The 14701-nt window shown below is 51.3% G+C and overlaps 1 protein-coding gene across 1 annotated transcript in view; it reads right to left on the reverse strand.

Moving 5' to 3' along the window:
- drosha (drosha ribonuclease III) overlaps positions 1–14701 on the reverse strand; it is a 121837-nt gene that overhangs the window by 71658 nt on the left and 35478 nt on the right. The window contains exons 17-18 of the mRNA XM_030348627.1: positions 8169–8276; positions 193–331 (exon numbers count right to left, since the gene is read on the reverse strand). Of these exons, the coding sequence (XP_030204487.1) occupies positions 193–331; positions 8169–8276 (247 nt within the window). The remainder of the gene's footprint in view (positions 1–192; positions 332–8168; positions 8277–14701) is intronic.

Genomic DNA, 14701 nt, shown 5'->3' on the forward strand with positions numbered 1-14701 from the left:
GAGAGAGAGCGAGAGGGAGCGAGGGAGCGAGAGCGAGGGAGAGCGAGCGAGAGCGAGAGCGAGAGAGAGAGAGAGAGAGAGAGAGAGAGAGAGAGCGAGAGCGAGAGCGAGAGCGAGAGCGAGAGCGAGAGCGAGAGAGAGAGCGAGAGCGAGAGCGAGAGCGAGAGCGAGAGCGAGAGGAGGGGCCCTCACCCTTCTTCCTCATGTACATGTGGTGGACCTTGCGGTCTCCGTATTTGGGCTGGCGGATGCCGCAGTTGGACAGGGAGTTGCGGGCATGGTCCGGGTTCATCCCGAAGTTCAGGTGGTGGCTGGGGTGGGTCATGGCCAGCTGGGGAGATGAGGGGGAGGGGGGGGAGGGCATGATGGGGGAGAGAGGGAGAGAAGATTAGAGAGAGGAAGAGAGAGCGGGGAGGACAGGGGAGGAGGTAGGAGATGGGGGGAAGGGAGGGAGAGAGAGGAAGAGAGAAAGGATAGGGCAGAGGAAAGGAGAGAAGGAGAGGAGAATGGAGGAGATGGGAGAGGGGATCAGGGAGGGTGAGAAGATGAGAGAAAGAGAGACAGGACAGAACAGAATAAAGGAGGAGAGGAGGAGAGTAGAGGGGGAGAAGGGGAGATAAGAGGAGACGAGAAAAGAGGGAGAGGAAGACAACACAACAGGGAAGGAAAAAAAAGAGAAAAGCCAAGGTTAAACGTGGATGGTGACAGATGTTGAGCCCTGTGAGGCTATTCTGTGTCTGCAATCCCACTGTCAGGCGGCCGGTTAACAACGTTCACCTCCACTACTCGCGAGATGGACTTCTTTCCAATGTCCACTCTTGGCTAATGACCAATTACAAACAGCCCCAACGGCTACAGTGCCCAAAACCCATCCAATAATGTAGACTCAGCACCAGGCCTGAGAAATAGCAGAGAGAGAGGGGGCCGGACAAAGAGAGAGAGAAAGGGCGGGAGAGAGGGAGAGAAATTTAGCAAGATGGAGAGACTATGTATCAGAAGGACGCAGTTGTGAGAGAGAGTGGGCCAACAAACTCAACACCCTCTGTGTTTTTTCAGAGACGAGAGAGGGAGAGAGACAGAGACTGAGAGGGTGAGAGAGAACGAGAAGGTGTAACGGAGAAAAAGGAAGAGAGAGAGCAAGAACGAGAGAGCGCAATAAAGCGAGAGAGAGAGAGAGAGAGAGAGCGAGGGAGAGGGAGCTTACCAGGGCTGCATTTAACAAGAGACATAAGTAAGGCTACTCCTCGCGGGCTTGTTGACAGAAAACAAACACGCACACACTAAGCGCTGATCAAACGGAAGGCCACTACCCTCTCGGGGAAGTTAATGACTTTAACTTTTAATACCTGTTAGCGGAGGTAACAGGGAGATAAATCAATGGGCCCTAATAGTGCGGGGGAAGGCAGAAGCACAGCCCTCCAGGAGAAGGCATTAGGCCGACGCGTTTGTCTTTTGCTTTTCAAAGAAGGACAAAACTGCAGTGCCTCCAGAAAGGGGGTGCGGTCGGGGGGGGGGGGGGGGGGGGGGGGGGGGGGGATGCACCACCACCACCACCAACCCCCCACTCCCTCACAAGTTAGCTCCCTCGTCAGGGGAGTAGAGACAGAGGGAGGGGGGGTGAATGGAGAGGGGGAGATAAAGCTCAGTGGGATACGTCAGGGCGCTATCACTCTTGTATTAGGCGGGTAATGTTAATCTCAGCAGAAAGAAAAAAGGGAAGAAGATGAAATAAAAACTCCCGGCGTCGACGAGGAGTCGTCGCCGGGCTGGGGCGTTTGCCGAACGCTTGTCTCCCCGTCTGCCCGACTTCAACTCAATTTCAAGCTCCGATGAGATGTACATGGGAGACGTTAACACAGTGCCTTCAATATTTATAGTCACTCTGAGGGAGGGAGGGGGAGAGAGAATGGGAGGGAGAGAACGAGGGAGACGGGGGGAAGAGAAACAGAGAGAGAGCAAGATAAACAAACAGAGAAAGGTCTGGGCAATTGAAGGATACAGTTCAGAGAGAGAGAGAGAGAGAGAGAGAGAGAGAGAGAGAGAGAGAGAGAGAGAGAGAGAGAGAGAGAGAGAGAGAGAGAGAGAGAGAGAGAGAGAGAGAGAGAGAGAGAGAGAGAGAGAGAGAGAGAGAGAGAGAGAGAGAGAGAGAGAGAGAGAGAGAGAGAGAGAGAGAGAGAGAGAGAGAGAGAGAACTCCACAACGTTTATGATTTTCAGCGGTAGTAAAACAGCTTGTTTTTTTCCGGGCGGCCAAATAAATAAGTAAACACAACATTATACTTTGTCCTTGGGACCGGCAGCATTGTCGTGTTGACAATGTGTGAACAACGTGTACAACTTAGCAGGATTCTAGAGTTGTCGTACGCCAAGGCAACAACATCTCCTCGGATATATTACAAACGGCAAAAACACCAACGCAAAACGTCTGAACAACCCGGCGTCGTTCCTCGGTGCACAGATGCGCGCCGGCGCCCAGTGAGTTTGACGGAAACCAGTCCGGACAAATTGAGTTAATTTTCTCCGGATTACAGAGTGGAGTGGGAATAACACCCGATTGCCCCCCCTGCCGCCATGCCCCTTCTCATTGGCTGAAGTGGGAATTAACCGGAAGGGGCGAGAGAGAGAGAGAGAGAGAGAGAGAGAGAGAGGGGGAGAGAGAGAGAGAGAGAGAGAAGGAAGATGAGTGGGGAGGGGTTCAACACTTGCCAGAGATAACTAGAAAGAGGATCCCTGGGCTGGCAAAGCGACGGGCACACTGCCTGGGAGGCCCAACCGGGCCGCGGCTCAGAACGTAATCAGCTATGTCATTACTGCTAGCGTGCGATGGGGTTTATAAAGACCCGCTAGCGTAGCCGCCGTTAGTTACACTCCCCGTTTTAGAATGGTTCACCCTCGCACGGCGGGGGGGCTGGGGGAGACTGAAAGATGGGAGGAGAGAGATGAAAGGACAGAGGGGAGAGATAGAGAGAGAGGGACCAAGTTATGGAGAGAGAGAAAGATAGGGAGACAGATGAAAGGAGAGAGGGAAATGAGAGGCAGGGAGAAAGGGAGACATAAAAGGAGAGAGGGGAGAGAGATAGAGGGAGAGACAGGGAGACAGAAAGATGGGAGAAGAGAGAGATGAAAGGACAGATAGAGAGACAGAGAGAGAGTGGGAGACAGAAAGGTAGGGAGAGAGAGATGAAAGGGGAAAGAGACATAGAAAGAGCGATGAAAAGGAGAGAGGGCGGGAGAGACAGAGAGAAAGGGAGAAAGATGAAAGGAGGGAGGGGAAGAGAGACAGAGAGATAGAGAGAGAGGAAAGAGACAGAGACCGGGAGAAAGATTAAAAGGAGAGAGGGGGGAGAGAGACCCCCGTGATTGAAACACACCGCCTTTCCCACTCCGCCACGTCAAACTTGGCCAAAGTTGAAATGTTTTAATAAAACGAAACAACGAAAAAAAAAACTACAAAACTCTTCAACTCCGACTGACTGAGAGGGAAGCAGGGAGGCAGAGCACGAAAACACCAACATCAAGAACGACACACACGCACACGCCCAGACGCACACACATAGACACAAACACACACAGACACGAAAACAAAGCTGGGTGCAAACAAAGGAGATCAGAGGCGGGGCAGCGGACTCGTGTACGGGTGAATTATTTAAGTCCTGGGCGAGGCGGCCTCTTCGCCCAACGTCAACCGCGGTCAACAAGGCTGAGCCGGGGGGGTGAGCTCGGTGCTAATGGGTGAGTAGGACCCCCCCCCCTGCTGCACCCCTCTCCAAAAGTTACCGGCTTTGTTGCCATTGGAGAACTATTGTGGAAGAACCGCGGCACAAAAGTAATGTCCATCTGCAGGAGCGAGAAGAATGCGTGATGATGATACCGTAGGTGGCATCCGCTCAGGAACAGCTTTCGGACTCGGATGTAGGCGGCGGAAAGAGAAAAAGTACCGCAAGAAAGCAATAATGGAATAAAATAAGGATACACAAAATTGATTATGCAGACAAGACGCAAGGGTATCATGAATCCCAGACAATGGGATGGCTACGGATAGCAGACTGAAAACTGTACTTGCGCCGACATTAATGCGAACAAAAATGTGTCCCGCCGGCTTGTAATGATATATATTGTTAGGCCGTCTCCGGTTGGCTGAGCCCCATTTGACACTTGGTGCACACACACATCTGCACCGTGCATAGGCACACAGATCGGCCCGTGCACGCCCACATTGGCGCCGTGCACGCCCACATCGGCCCGTGCGCTCGCATATCACAACCGTGCACGCGCACATAATCCCCATGTACTTGCACACCAGATCCGTGCAATGAATATCGGCATCGTGCATGAGCGCCGCACACACACATCGACGTGTAGCGGAGAAACTTTGCTCATGCAAAGACACGCACGCAAAGACAAACAACACACGCACACACTTTAAATCTTTAATGGGCAGCCTCTCAGAAGAGAGGCTTCAAAGAGGCCAGGGCCGCAGCGGAGGCGGGTGGGAGGGAAGAGCAGAGCCGTGCACGTGGGGGGGGGGGGGGGGGGGGGCTTAGGAGAGTGCACGTGAGGCGGGAGGTTCACTGTAGTGTACGGCGCTATCCAACTGCTACATCCGCCTCCTGCATCTCACCGGGGTGTGTGTGTGTGTGTGTGTGTGTGTGTGTGTGTGTGTGTGTGTGTGTGTGTGTGTGTGTGTGTGTGTCAGATCCTCTTTCAGACGAGGAATTCCTCAATGTACGCAGACAATGTGCTGATCTGGCGATGTTCCGATCTTTTTCCCACAGTTAGGGGAAAACTAAGAATACCTTTATTAAAACACAATCATTAATACGATAATGTGCCCCTTTGGGGGGAAGACCATCATTTCATTAACCCTGGGAAATATTAAAAGGCAACTCTATAACTTCATTAACATTTGAGTTTTGTTATCTTTCACCATCTTTGTTCCGGTTCGTAGCCTACATAATCGGAGAAGCCGACTATATCTGACTGAAATATATTTTATGAATACACACTGCACTATTTCACATTTGTGCAAATGCGGACACAAAAGATGTAACTAGTTTACAGAAACTTTAGAGCTACTATTACTATATAGTTATAGCCATAACTATAACTAGCTAACATAGCTATAACTAGCTACTATAGCTATAACTAGCCAACTAGCTACTATAGTTATATCTAGCTGACTAGCTACCATAGCTATACCTAGCTAAATAGCAAATAGTTATAATTAACTAACTAGCAACTATAGCTATAACTAGCTAGCATGCATTAGCCTCAGCGAGATTAGCCCAAAGTTTGTTTCTTCGACCACCGCTGTCCACTAACTCACTCTGGACAAAAGCTAAACAATGAATGGATATTCCCACCAGAGATCGGTTTGGTTGTACTAAATCTCATTTTAAACATCAAAAGCACCGCCCCCAGCGACGTTCACGACAGGCTGTGATCAGACAGCGCTGTCAAAACCTTCTCCACTTCAAGCTCTTTCTGTTTTCCCTTCCTGCATCGTGTCGCGGCGCCGGTTCAAACACAACGTGCCGATGACTCAAGGAGATGATAGGCGTGCCGTTTCAGGGCAGGAGGCCGCTTCGAATATAGTGTGGGTTCATCCACACTATAGGACCACAGCGGCCTAGCGCTTGGGTATAGGCAGTCCACCGCGCATACGTGTGTATAGATATAGTTCATTTCAATTAACCTTCATTTGACAGAGGGAAGGATAACGCAGTTCATGACTTGCATAGATACAGATAAAACAAAGCATTAAAAATATGCACAGAAAGGAGCTTTTACATAAACCTTGAGGCGGTGTCGTGGTTCAAACCATTCACGGAAGAACAACAAAATTGTGCATAACAACAAACAAAACGCAGTGCGTTCGAAGCATTAAAAGCGCAGCTCCCTACACAAAAGAAAACAATCCACATGATACTCTATCCGAGTGTGTGTGTGTGTTTGTGTGACTGCGTGTGTGTATGTTTGTGTGACTGCGTTTATGTGTGTGTGTGTGTGTGTGTGTCTAAGGGGGTGTGTCAAGGTGTGTGGTGTGTGTACGGGTGTGTCTGTCTCTGTGTGTCTCTGTCCGTCTCTGTGTCTGTGTGTCCGTCCATCCATCCGTCCGTCCGTCCCTCTCCTTCACGTCCCATGTGATACACGGGAAATAACACGTATACACGTGTATGAATGAATAAATAAAGACGGGGGGGCCACTCCCAGTGGCCGGGTGGACCCGCCCCCCCCCGCGGCGGAGACGTCCCCCTGTCAGCCCCGCTGACGCCCGGGCGCGGCGGCCTCCTCCGGAGACAGGAGGAGGAGGGGAGGTGTTGACGGCAGCGTGGCTTGAAGAGGCGAGGCGCCACAGAACACCGCGGCGCTCGGCATCTGCCGGCTGTCAGCGAGCGACATCCAACGGGCCGCGCCCTGTACTCGCCGTCAACGCGGCGATGGTCTGATCCCGGGCCCCCGTGAGGGAGAAAAAAAGAGGGAGAAGACAGGAAGGAGGGGCGTGGTCCCATCATGGCCGTCGGGACGGGTAAGCGTGTTGTCAGAAGACGGGGGGGGGGGGGGGGACAGCCAATCGGAGCAGAGAGGCGCCAGGAGTGGGGGGGGGGTTTCAATCAGGTGAGGTCAAAGCGTTGTGGTCCCATGGCAATGATGCCGTTCGGAAATGTTTTCAGAAATTGAATGCGGATGCAGACGTAGAAGGATCAATTGGTAATTGACGTGAGCGAAAGCATATTTGCACGTACAACGCACACACACACACACACACACACACACACACACACAATACATACAGCCTGGAGCAAGATCTCTCCCGGCAAAATCTCCCATTTAAACTATGCATGGCACTATGATGCATTGATTCCAATGCACCGGGTTATGGCAGCTCTTCAATATGGCTGGAGGCAGCTGGGGGGGGAGGGGGGGGAGGGGGGGGAGAGGGGCGGGGGAGAGGGGCGGGGGAGAGCGATGTGCTGACAGCCCTACCGAGGAGGCCGCTGTTGTTGTTGCCCTGACGACCCGTCACCGTGACACACATTGCAACCAGTGCTGCGGTTGCCGCGGAGATATGACCCAGGTTGGCGTGAGTGTGTCTCTGCGCGTGTGTGTGTGTCTCTGTGCGCGTGCGCGCGTGCATTTATCTATTTTATTTATGTGTGTGTGTGTGTTTGTGCGTGTGTGTGTGGTATTCAAGCTGACTCGTGGGGACTCAAACATCACCCGAAATGTCCCCACAAGTCTCCTCTCACACACCCTAGCCCAAGAACACACCCGAGTAAACAAGCCAGCCCTACGCCATCACCACGCCACACAGACCACCAACCATGGGCTGAGACCACAGGCCTCCACAACAAACACGTTACCATCATCAGACAGGCCGTAATGATCGTACTTGTGTGTTTACGAGAGACAAGCGTCACCGATCGCTTTGGCCTGGCAGAGGCGCAGTCTCCGGTGGAACAACAGTCTGTGCACACGGTCCTTCTGATTGAATCAAATGAATGTCACTCGTCATAAACGATAAACACGTTACAACCCCTAACATGGGAGCCGTTAGGACCAATATGAAACAGCAGCTGCACATAAGCCGGGGACATAAACTGTGCCGTCCCTTGTGTTTGACTTAGAACATTTGAAAGGCCCCTCTGCTATTGATTATTCATTAAGAGGACTTAAATTATGCAGGGGTTCAGATGCTGAGCCTAAACTACCCAACACACAAGTTTGTCAATAAGAAATTTGTAAAATGTGTAGAAACATTATTGCAACGTATTGCAATCACGTAATGCACTTTGTTCAGCACTGTTAAAACTAAATAAACAGTGCGTTATGAAATATCATTAGTGATCATGTTATGGGCATAATCATCAACATTACATCCCCACGTCTCATGTCAGAGAGGGCAGTATCTCAGGTGGTAGAGCGTGTTGACTGCTAACCGGTAGGTTGCTGGTTCGATCCCCGGCTCCCCCCCAAGCCGAGCGTCGAGGCGTCCCTGAGCAAGCGCCGCCTCACCCAGGCCGCACCCGACGAGCTGGCCGTCACCTGGCCGGACTGACACCGTTGTCGGTGTGTGAAGACAGACACAGCTGAAGCCGTTTTGGATGAGGTGTCGGCTAGATGCACAATGTAATAATGTCTCACGCACGGCGTCCGTCGCGCCCTCACCTGCAGCAGACAGCGCTCCTTGAAGACGTAGCCGATGAGCTTGTCCAGGTGCATCAGGCACTGGTGGTATCGGATGTGGTGGGTGAGGACGGGCAGCATCATGGCATGCTGAGGGGGAGAGAGGGGGGAGACAGGGAGGGAGACAAGGGGAGGGAGCGACAGGGAGAGAGACAGAGAGGGAGAGACAGGGAGAACAAGGGGAGGGAGACAAGGGGAGGGAGCGACAGGGAGGGAGACACAGGGAAAGACAGGGAGGGAAACAGAGAGAGGGAGACAGGGGGGAGACACAATGGGAGGGAGAGACGGGGAAGGAGACAGGCAGGGAGAGACAGGGAGGGAGACAGAGAGAGGGAGAGTCAGGGAGGGAGACAGAGAAAGGGAGAGACATTATGATTATTATACTTTGGGCTTTGAAAATGTAAATAAATGTTTTCCCATGCCAATAAGGCCTTCAAATGGAATTGAAAATTGTGAGACAAAGAGCGAGAGACAGAAAGAAATCGCAAAGAACGGGAACAGTGGTTGAGTCTGCGTCTCCCTCTGTGCGTGTATGTGTGCGTGTGTGTGTGTGTGTGTTTGTGTTTGTGAAATTGTGTTGTCTTTTTTTTGGGTGGGTGGTTGGGGTGTGGTGGGGTTGCGGGGGCCAGAGAGAGCGATACAGAGATTGAGAAAGAGACAAGGAGGGCTCCGAGCGCGGCGCAGAGAGAGGAGAGAGGAAAATCAATCAGCTGCTCATTATTTATTAAGTGGAGCTCTGCAACAGAGAGATGAAATAATCAAAAACTCAATCGGCCCGCCGCCAGCGAGGATGACGGCGGGGGCGAGGAAATAGGCAGTTGGACACGGCCGGTCGAATGGAAGGCCGTCTGAGCGTGTTGACACACATACATTGGAACAAATAGCGCTCTCCCAACCCCCTCGCCCCCCCCCCCCCCCCCCCCCCCCCCCCCCCCCCGTCTCTCGAAACATATATCTATCAAAAAGTTTCAGGAGGGCCTGGAAGAAGCATGGACGGCGGGGTGGGGGGAGTGGGGGGACTGACGGGGCAGACGTGAGCGCAACCCGCTGTGCAGCCGGTTCAGACTGGAACCGACACAGATGGACACTAATTGGAGTTACAGTAGACCGGGGCGTTTCATCCGCTGAAAGGGAACTACCTGTAAATCATTCACACGTCGACGTGGCGCTAACGTGGTTAGCCCTGAATGATGATATTGTGCCTCGTTTCTCGTGCTGAGGGATGTATCAGTGATAATGTGTTTTTTGTTGCATGTTGCATTGTTGCCGTCGACAACGAGGGGAAACGCATGGAGCGGTTAAGTGCGGACAGACGGCGGGAGACGGAGAGACAGCTGGACAGACCGCCTGACGGTCGGACTGAGAGAGAGAAACAGATGGATGGACAAAGATGGCAGACAATGAGAGGGAGACAGAGGGAGAGTGGACTCGTTGGTGAAGGGGGAGCCAGCGGGACGAGGGCACAGTCGACAGTCAGCAGACCTCTCTCTCCCTAAGGGGGGGGGGGGGGGGGGGGGAGAAGAGAGAGAGAGAGAGAGAGAGAGAGAGAGCGAGAGAGAGAGAGAGAGAGAGAGGAGAAAGAGATAGGGAGAGCGAGAGAGAGAGAGAGAGAGGAGAAAGAGATAGGGAGAGCGAGAGAGAGCGAGAGAGAGAGAGAGAGAGAGAGAGCGAGAGAGAGAGCGAGAGAGAGAGAGAGAGAGAGAGAGAGAGAGAGCTCCAGGGCTAATCTACAAAACCAACAGCCTGATGGGGGGTGGGAGGAGGGGGGGGGGAGGCGGAGGGTCGTGGAGACGGAGGGGAGGCATGAGGGCGTCCTTATCAAGTCCGAGAGCAGCCGCAGAGCCCGCTGGAGTGCCGGCGGTGACTCACACACGCGGGCGGGCGCCGCCACGCATTAACCCGGGGCGGGCGCGGAGCCGCAGCCTGGGAGCTCATGCATGTTTTAATTAGTGCTACCAGGGGCGAGCGAGGAGGTGGCGGAGGGGGGTTTAACCAGCTATAGGTGGTGGGGGGGTGGGGGGGCATGCTGGGGGGAGGGAGGGGGGGGCGTCGGTGACAGACTCCCCAGGCCTTGTTAAAGCACCAATTAACAAAGTCGGAGCTCTCGACAGACTCCGCAGATCAGGGCCCCGGCTCTCATGTTGGACCGGGAGGATCTGTGTGTGTGTGTGTGTGTGTGTATGTGTGATGTGGGTGTGTGTGTGTGTGTGTTGGACTGTGTGTGTGTGTGAGTGTGTGTGTATGTGTGTGTTGGACTGTGGGTGTGTGTGAGTGTGTGTGTGTGTGTTGGACTGTGTGTGGGTGTGTGTGTATGTGTGTGTTGGACTGTGTGTGGGTGTGTGTGTATGTGTGTTGGACTGTGTGTGTGTGTGTGTGTGTGTGTGTGTGTGTGTGTGTGTGTGTGTGTGTGAGACTGTGTTTGTGTCCTTGTGCGCATGTGTGTGTATGTGAGAGTATGTGTGTGTTTGTGAGAGCCTGTGTGTGTGTGTGTGTGTGTGTGTGTGTGTGTGTGTGTGTGTGTGTGTGTGTGTGTGTGTGCGTGTGTGCGTGTGTGCGTATGTGAGAGTGTGTGTGTGTGTACGCCTGTGTCTGTGTGTGCGAGTGTGTGTGTATGTGTGTGAGGGTCTGTGCGGCTGTGTGTGTATGTGTGCGAGGGTCTGTGCGGATGTGTGTGTACGTGTGCGAGGGTCTGTGCGGGTGTGTGTGTATGTGTGCGAGGGTCTGTGCGTGTGTGTGTGTGTGTGTGCCATCGTGCCCTAGCCCTTGCTCATTAGAATGATTCTCCGCTGATGGGAGTTGAGAAATGTTAATTCCGTGACAGGGATGAAACTCGGCGACTTTGGGTACCGGAAAACTCAACTAAGGGGCTTTTCATTCATGTACCCCCCCGCCCCCCCACCAGACACACACACACACACACACAAACCATCACCAACACCACCTCATCTCACAACTTTATTACAATACAAGAACTGTTTTTTAAATCAGCCATTAAGTAGCAGTGTTATAGATTTTGTTTACCGAACCGACATTATTATGCAAATCCTGCATTGTTTTCTGGATTATGCTTCTTTTTGTCATTTTGGGGCGCACACAAAAATCGCAATCCCATCTCGCCATCATTTGCATATAAAATGGCAGGGAAAAGGCGATCAAGTTGACATTTGATAAGGCGCCGTTGCACGGTGCAGTTTAACATCGCCTGTCGCGCGGGGACTCCTATGGGGAGATGGTGTGGTACAAAATAACCGAGTTCTATCACTTCGACTAACTAAGAGAGCAAAAGAAATCGAGGGGTCCGGAGCAAGTATGACAAAAAAGACTATCGTTAACAAAGCAACAACAAAGCCGAGCAGTTTGCAAAGCACTGCTTATCCTCACAAACAAAGCTGTTTCTCATTTGAGATGTCTGCCAACGGCCAGTCAGTCATAGATTCCTTTAAGCACGTGGTCAGCAACAACTAATCTCAAACACCAGGTTGAGGTCAGCACGCCTTGACCCCATAGCCTCTGGCGTCGTGGCGAGTTCTAGCTTACGCGTTGACCCCAGACTTCCCGGCGCAGTGTCAAGCCTTAGATAAGAATCCAGAGGCGGTCTAGATGCTTTCTACTTTTAGATATATAGGCCTAATAATAATCATGGTTTGCCATAAAATGTAATGGTTAATTTCTTCCATAATGGATAAGCATGCAGCTCATGGGTTCAGCGGCAGGGGTTTCAACCCATTCATCCGACGTGGAAGTTAACTAAACTTGGGAACCGACAAAAATCCTGTTTTAACGGGGGATAGTGAAGGGTTGAGCGCGTCCGATTCCCCGGTCCAGAGCTTCTGGGTTCGTATCCCACTGTCTACTTGTAGGCCTCCCTGATAGTGAAGGGTTACGTGTGTTCGATTCCCCGGTCCAGAGCTTCTGGGTTCGTATCCCACTGTCTACTTGTAGGCCTCCCTGATAGTGAAGGGTTAAGTGTGTTCGATTCCCAGGTCCAGAGGTTCTGGGTTCGTATCCCACTGTCTACTTGTAGGCCTCCCAAATAGTGAAGGGTTACGTGTGTTCGATTCCCAGGTCCAGAGCTTCTGGGTTCGTATCCCACCGTCTACTTGTAGGCCTCCCTGATAGTGAAGGGTTACGTGTGTTCGATTCCCGGTACGAGGGTCCTTGGTTTGAATCCGACTGGGCATCCCTAAGCAAGATATCTGAATCCCACAAGCTCCGTAGTGTACCCACAATGGAAAATATCCTAACAAACAGAAATAAGGCCCGTGTTCGAAACATAAAAAATAACCACTTTTTGGACAGTAGGGACACTTTCTGGCCGAAACTAATTGCAAGAGTAATATTGCTTTAACCTCCCAACAGGTCATCTGTCCAATTATGTTATTTTGTGTTTATTTCTGTTTGTTACACGGAACGTAACGGCTAGCTTATTTAATTCTCCTGGCCCCATTCAACTCCTTGTCTTAGCAGCAGGTGTGCACACACACACACACACACACACACACACACACACACACACACACACACACACACACACACACACACACACACACACACACACACACACACACACACACACACACACACACAGTAGTGTCACCGCGATTTGAGGACTACCGGGCACGCACCAATTAGTACCCATACTCCATCCTCGCGGGTCTTCTAATTGGGACGGCAATTATGGACCACCGCTCCTCGCTGGGAGGGAAGGACGAGGCTGGGACCGCCGTCGGACCCCGCTCCTGTTTTTCCGTACGTGGGCGGGGCCCGGCGCTACTCGAGAGTAGGGCTGGGGAACCTGGCCAAATTCCTAAATCGATTCGATTCATAAGGTTCTGAATCGATTAATCTCATTTTAAATCAATCTGCTCTTAAATAATGAAAATGGCTCAACTGTGATACAAAATAAAAATGTTCTTCATTTTTTCTCTTCACCTTAAACAACAGGTTTTAAGTGCAAACATGGAAATTGGGCAGTTTAAACTTGAGCTGTAAACAAAAAGGGAAATTTTGAAATGATAAAGGAATTGCAAGTGAAATTGTACTTTCACTGCAACATCCCATCATTGCAAATTGCATTAAGGCATTGTTTATCAAAGTGCAAAAATAATAATAATGGTAACAAAAAAAAAAAAAAACATCACATGCCCATTGAATCGATATTGCAAAATTGTAATGGAATCGATCCAAAATCGATTACGGTACATTGATGTTTTTACCCAGCCCTACTCGAGAGCGCGCGCGGGCTGCAGGCCCTCCTCCACGCCGTCACTGTGGCGGAGGAGGCGGACCTGGCCGGGCAGACCCCGGGAATGTGAGGTCAGAGACGTCGGAGCGTGGACGCCAATTAACTTTTAGTCGGAATAAACGACGCAGTCCGAGATTCCGGAGAGAGGCGCGCCGGGAAGGTTGTGGCGATGGGTTTGAAACGAGCAAAAAGTGCGCGGTGTGGACAGCGGCGGACGGAGGCGTTCATTAGTCACGACCTGGGAGGGTTCCTTGACAACACGAAGAGGAAGGTGTGAGAGGAAGGGGCCGGGATAATCACACCCGCAGCCACCACTTCAGGAAGGACGGGACCAGCCCACCCAGCGTAGCGGTTTATGCTAATTATTGTGAGCCGTCGTTCATAGCACTGGTTATCAATGTCCCCGGTTGTCTCCGGTCGGGTTTTACGGCCCGTTTAATTGGGCCGCTGTGCACCTCGAACCATCAGTGTTGACTGCTAGTTAGTGGCTATCTGTTCTGCGGTACTGAACACACACACACACACACACACACACACACACACACACACACACACACACACACACACACACACACACACACACACACACACACACACACACACACACACACACACGGCTTGGGCGGTGTCTTTGTTTTTCGTAGTTTGGTGACATTTTACCGGCGAATGCTATGACGGTATTTGTGTAAAGATTAAAATAAACAGCAAGCTGAGCTGCTGGGGAGAGAAGTCATTGTAGCATGTGTGACATTGTCTCGCCTACGATGCTGTGTGTCTAATATGCAGTTTCCCCGCTTAAATTTGTCTTGCTGGGATTAAATATTTAGAGCAGTGAAAAGATGGGAAATAAGGGCCTTTTGTCAATAGATTCAGTCCAAATCTCAACAAGTTCTTGTGTACTTGATTTAATTAAAAGGCCTCAATAGTTTCCGACAATGTACACATATTGAAAGTCAGTTTAACCTGCATTACAGATTAAATCGTTTACTTGCATGTTGGATGACCACATCAACTTGATACATGCATAGCCTTTAAAAGTCAAGATGTCTTCCTTCTATAAGGTTACCCAAAAAACATTGGTATAACACAAATACTTCTTACTTGTCTTCATCCCAAAACCATAAGCATCGATCGCTTTATAGCATACTTCAGTACTCTCACTTCAAGAACAAACTCATGGCTACCAGTAGTCCACCTCACAGTGGATGGACTCCAGAAATGTCTTCGAACAATTAAACTTAAAAGACCCTTCCATGGTTACTCAGTATAC

This window comes from Gadus morhua, chromosome 23, assembly GCF_902167405.1.
Source record: "Gadus morhua chromosome 23, gadMor3.0, whole genome shotgun sequence".
Taxonomy (NCBI): Eukaryota; Metazoa; Chordata; class Actinopteri; order Gadiformes; family Gadidae; genus Gadus; species Gadus morhua.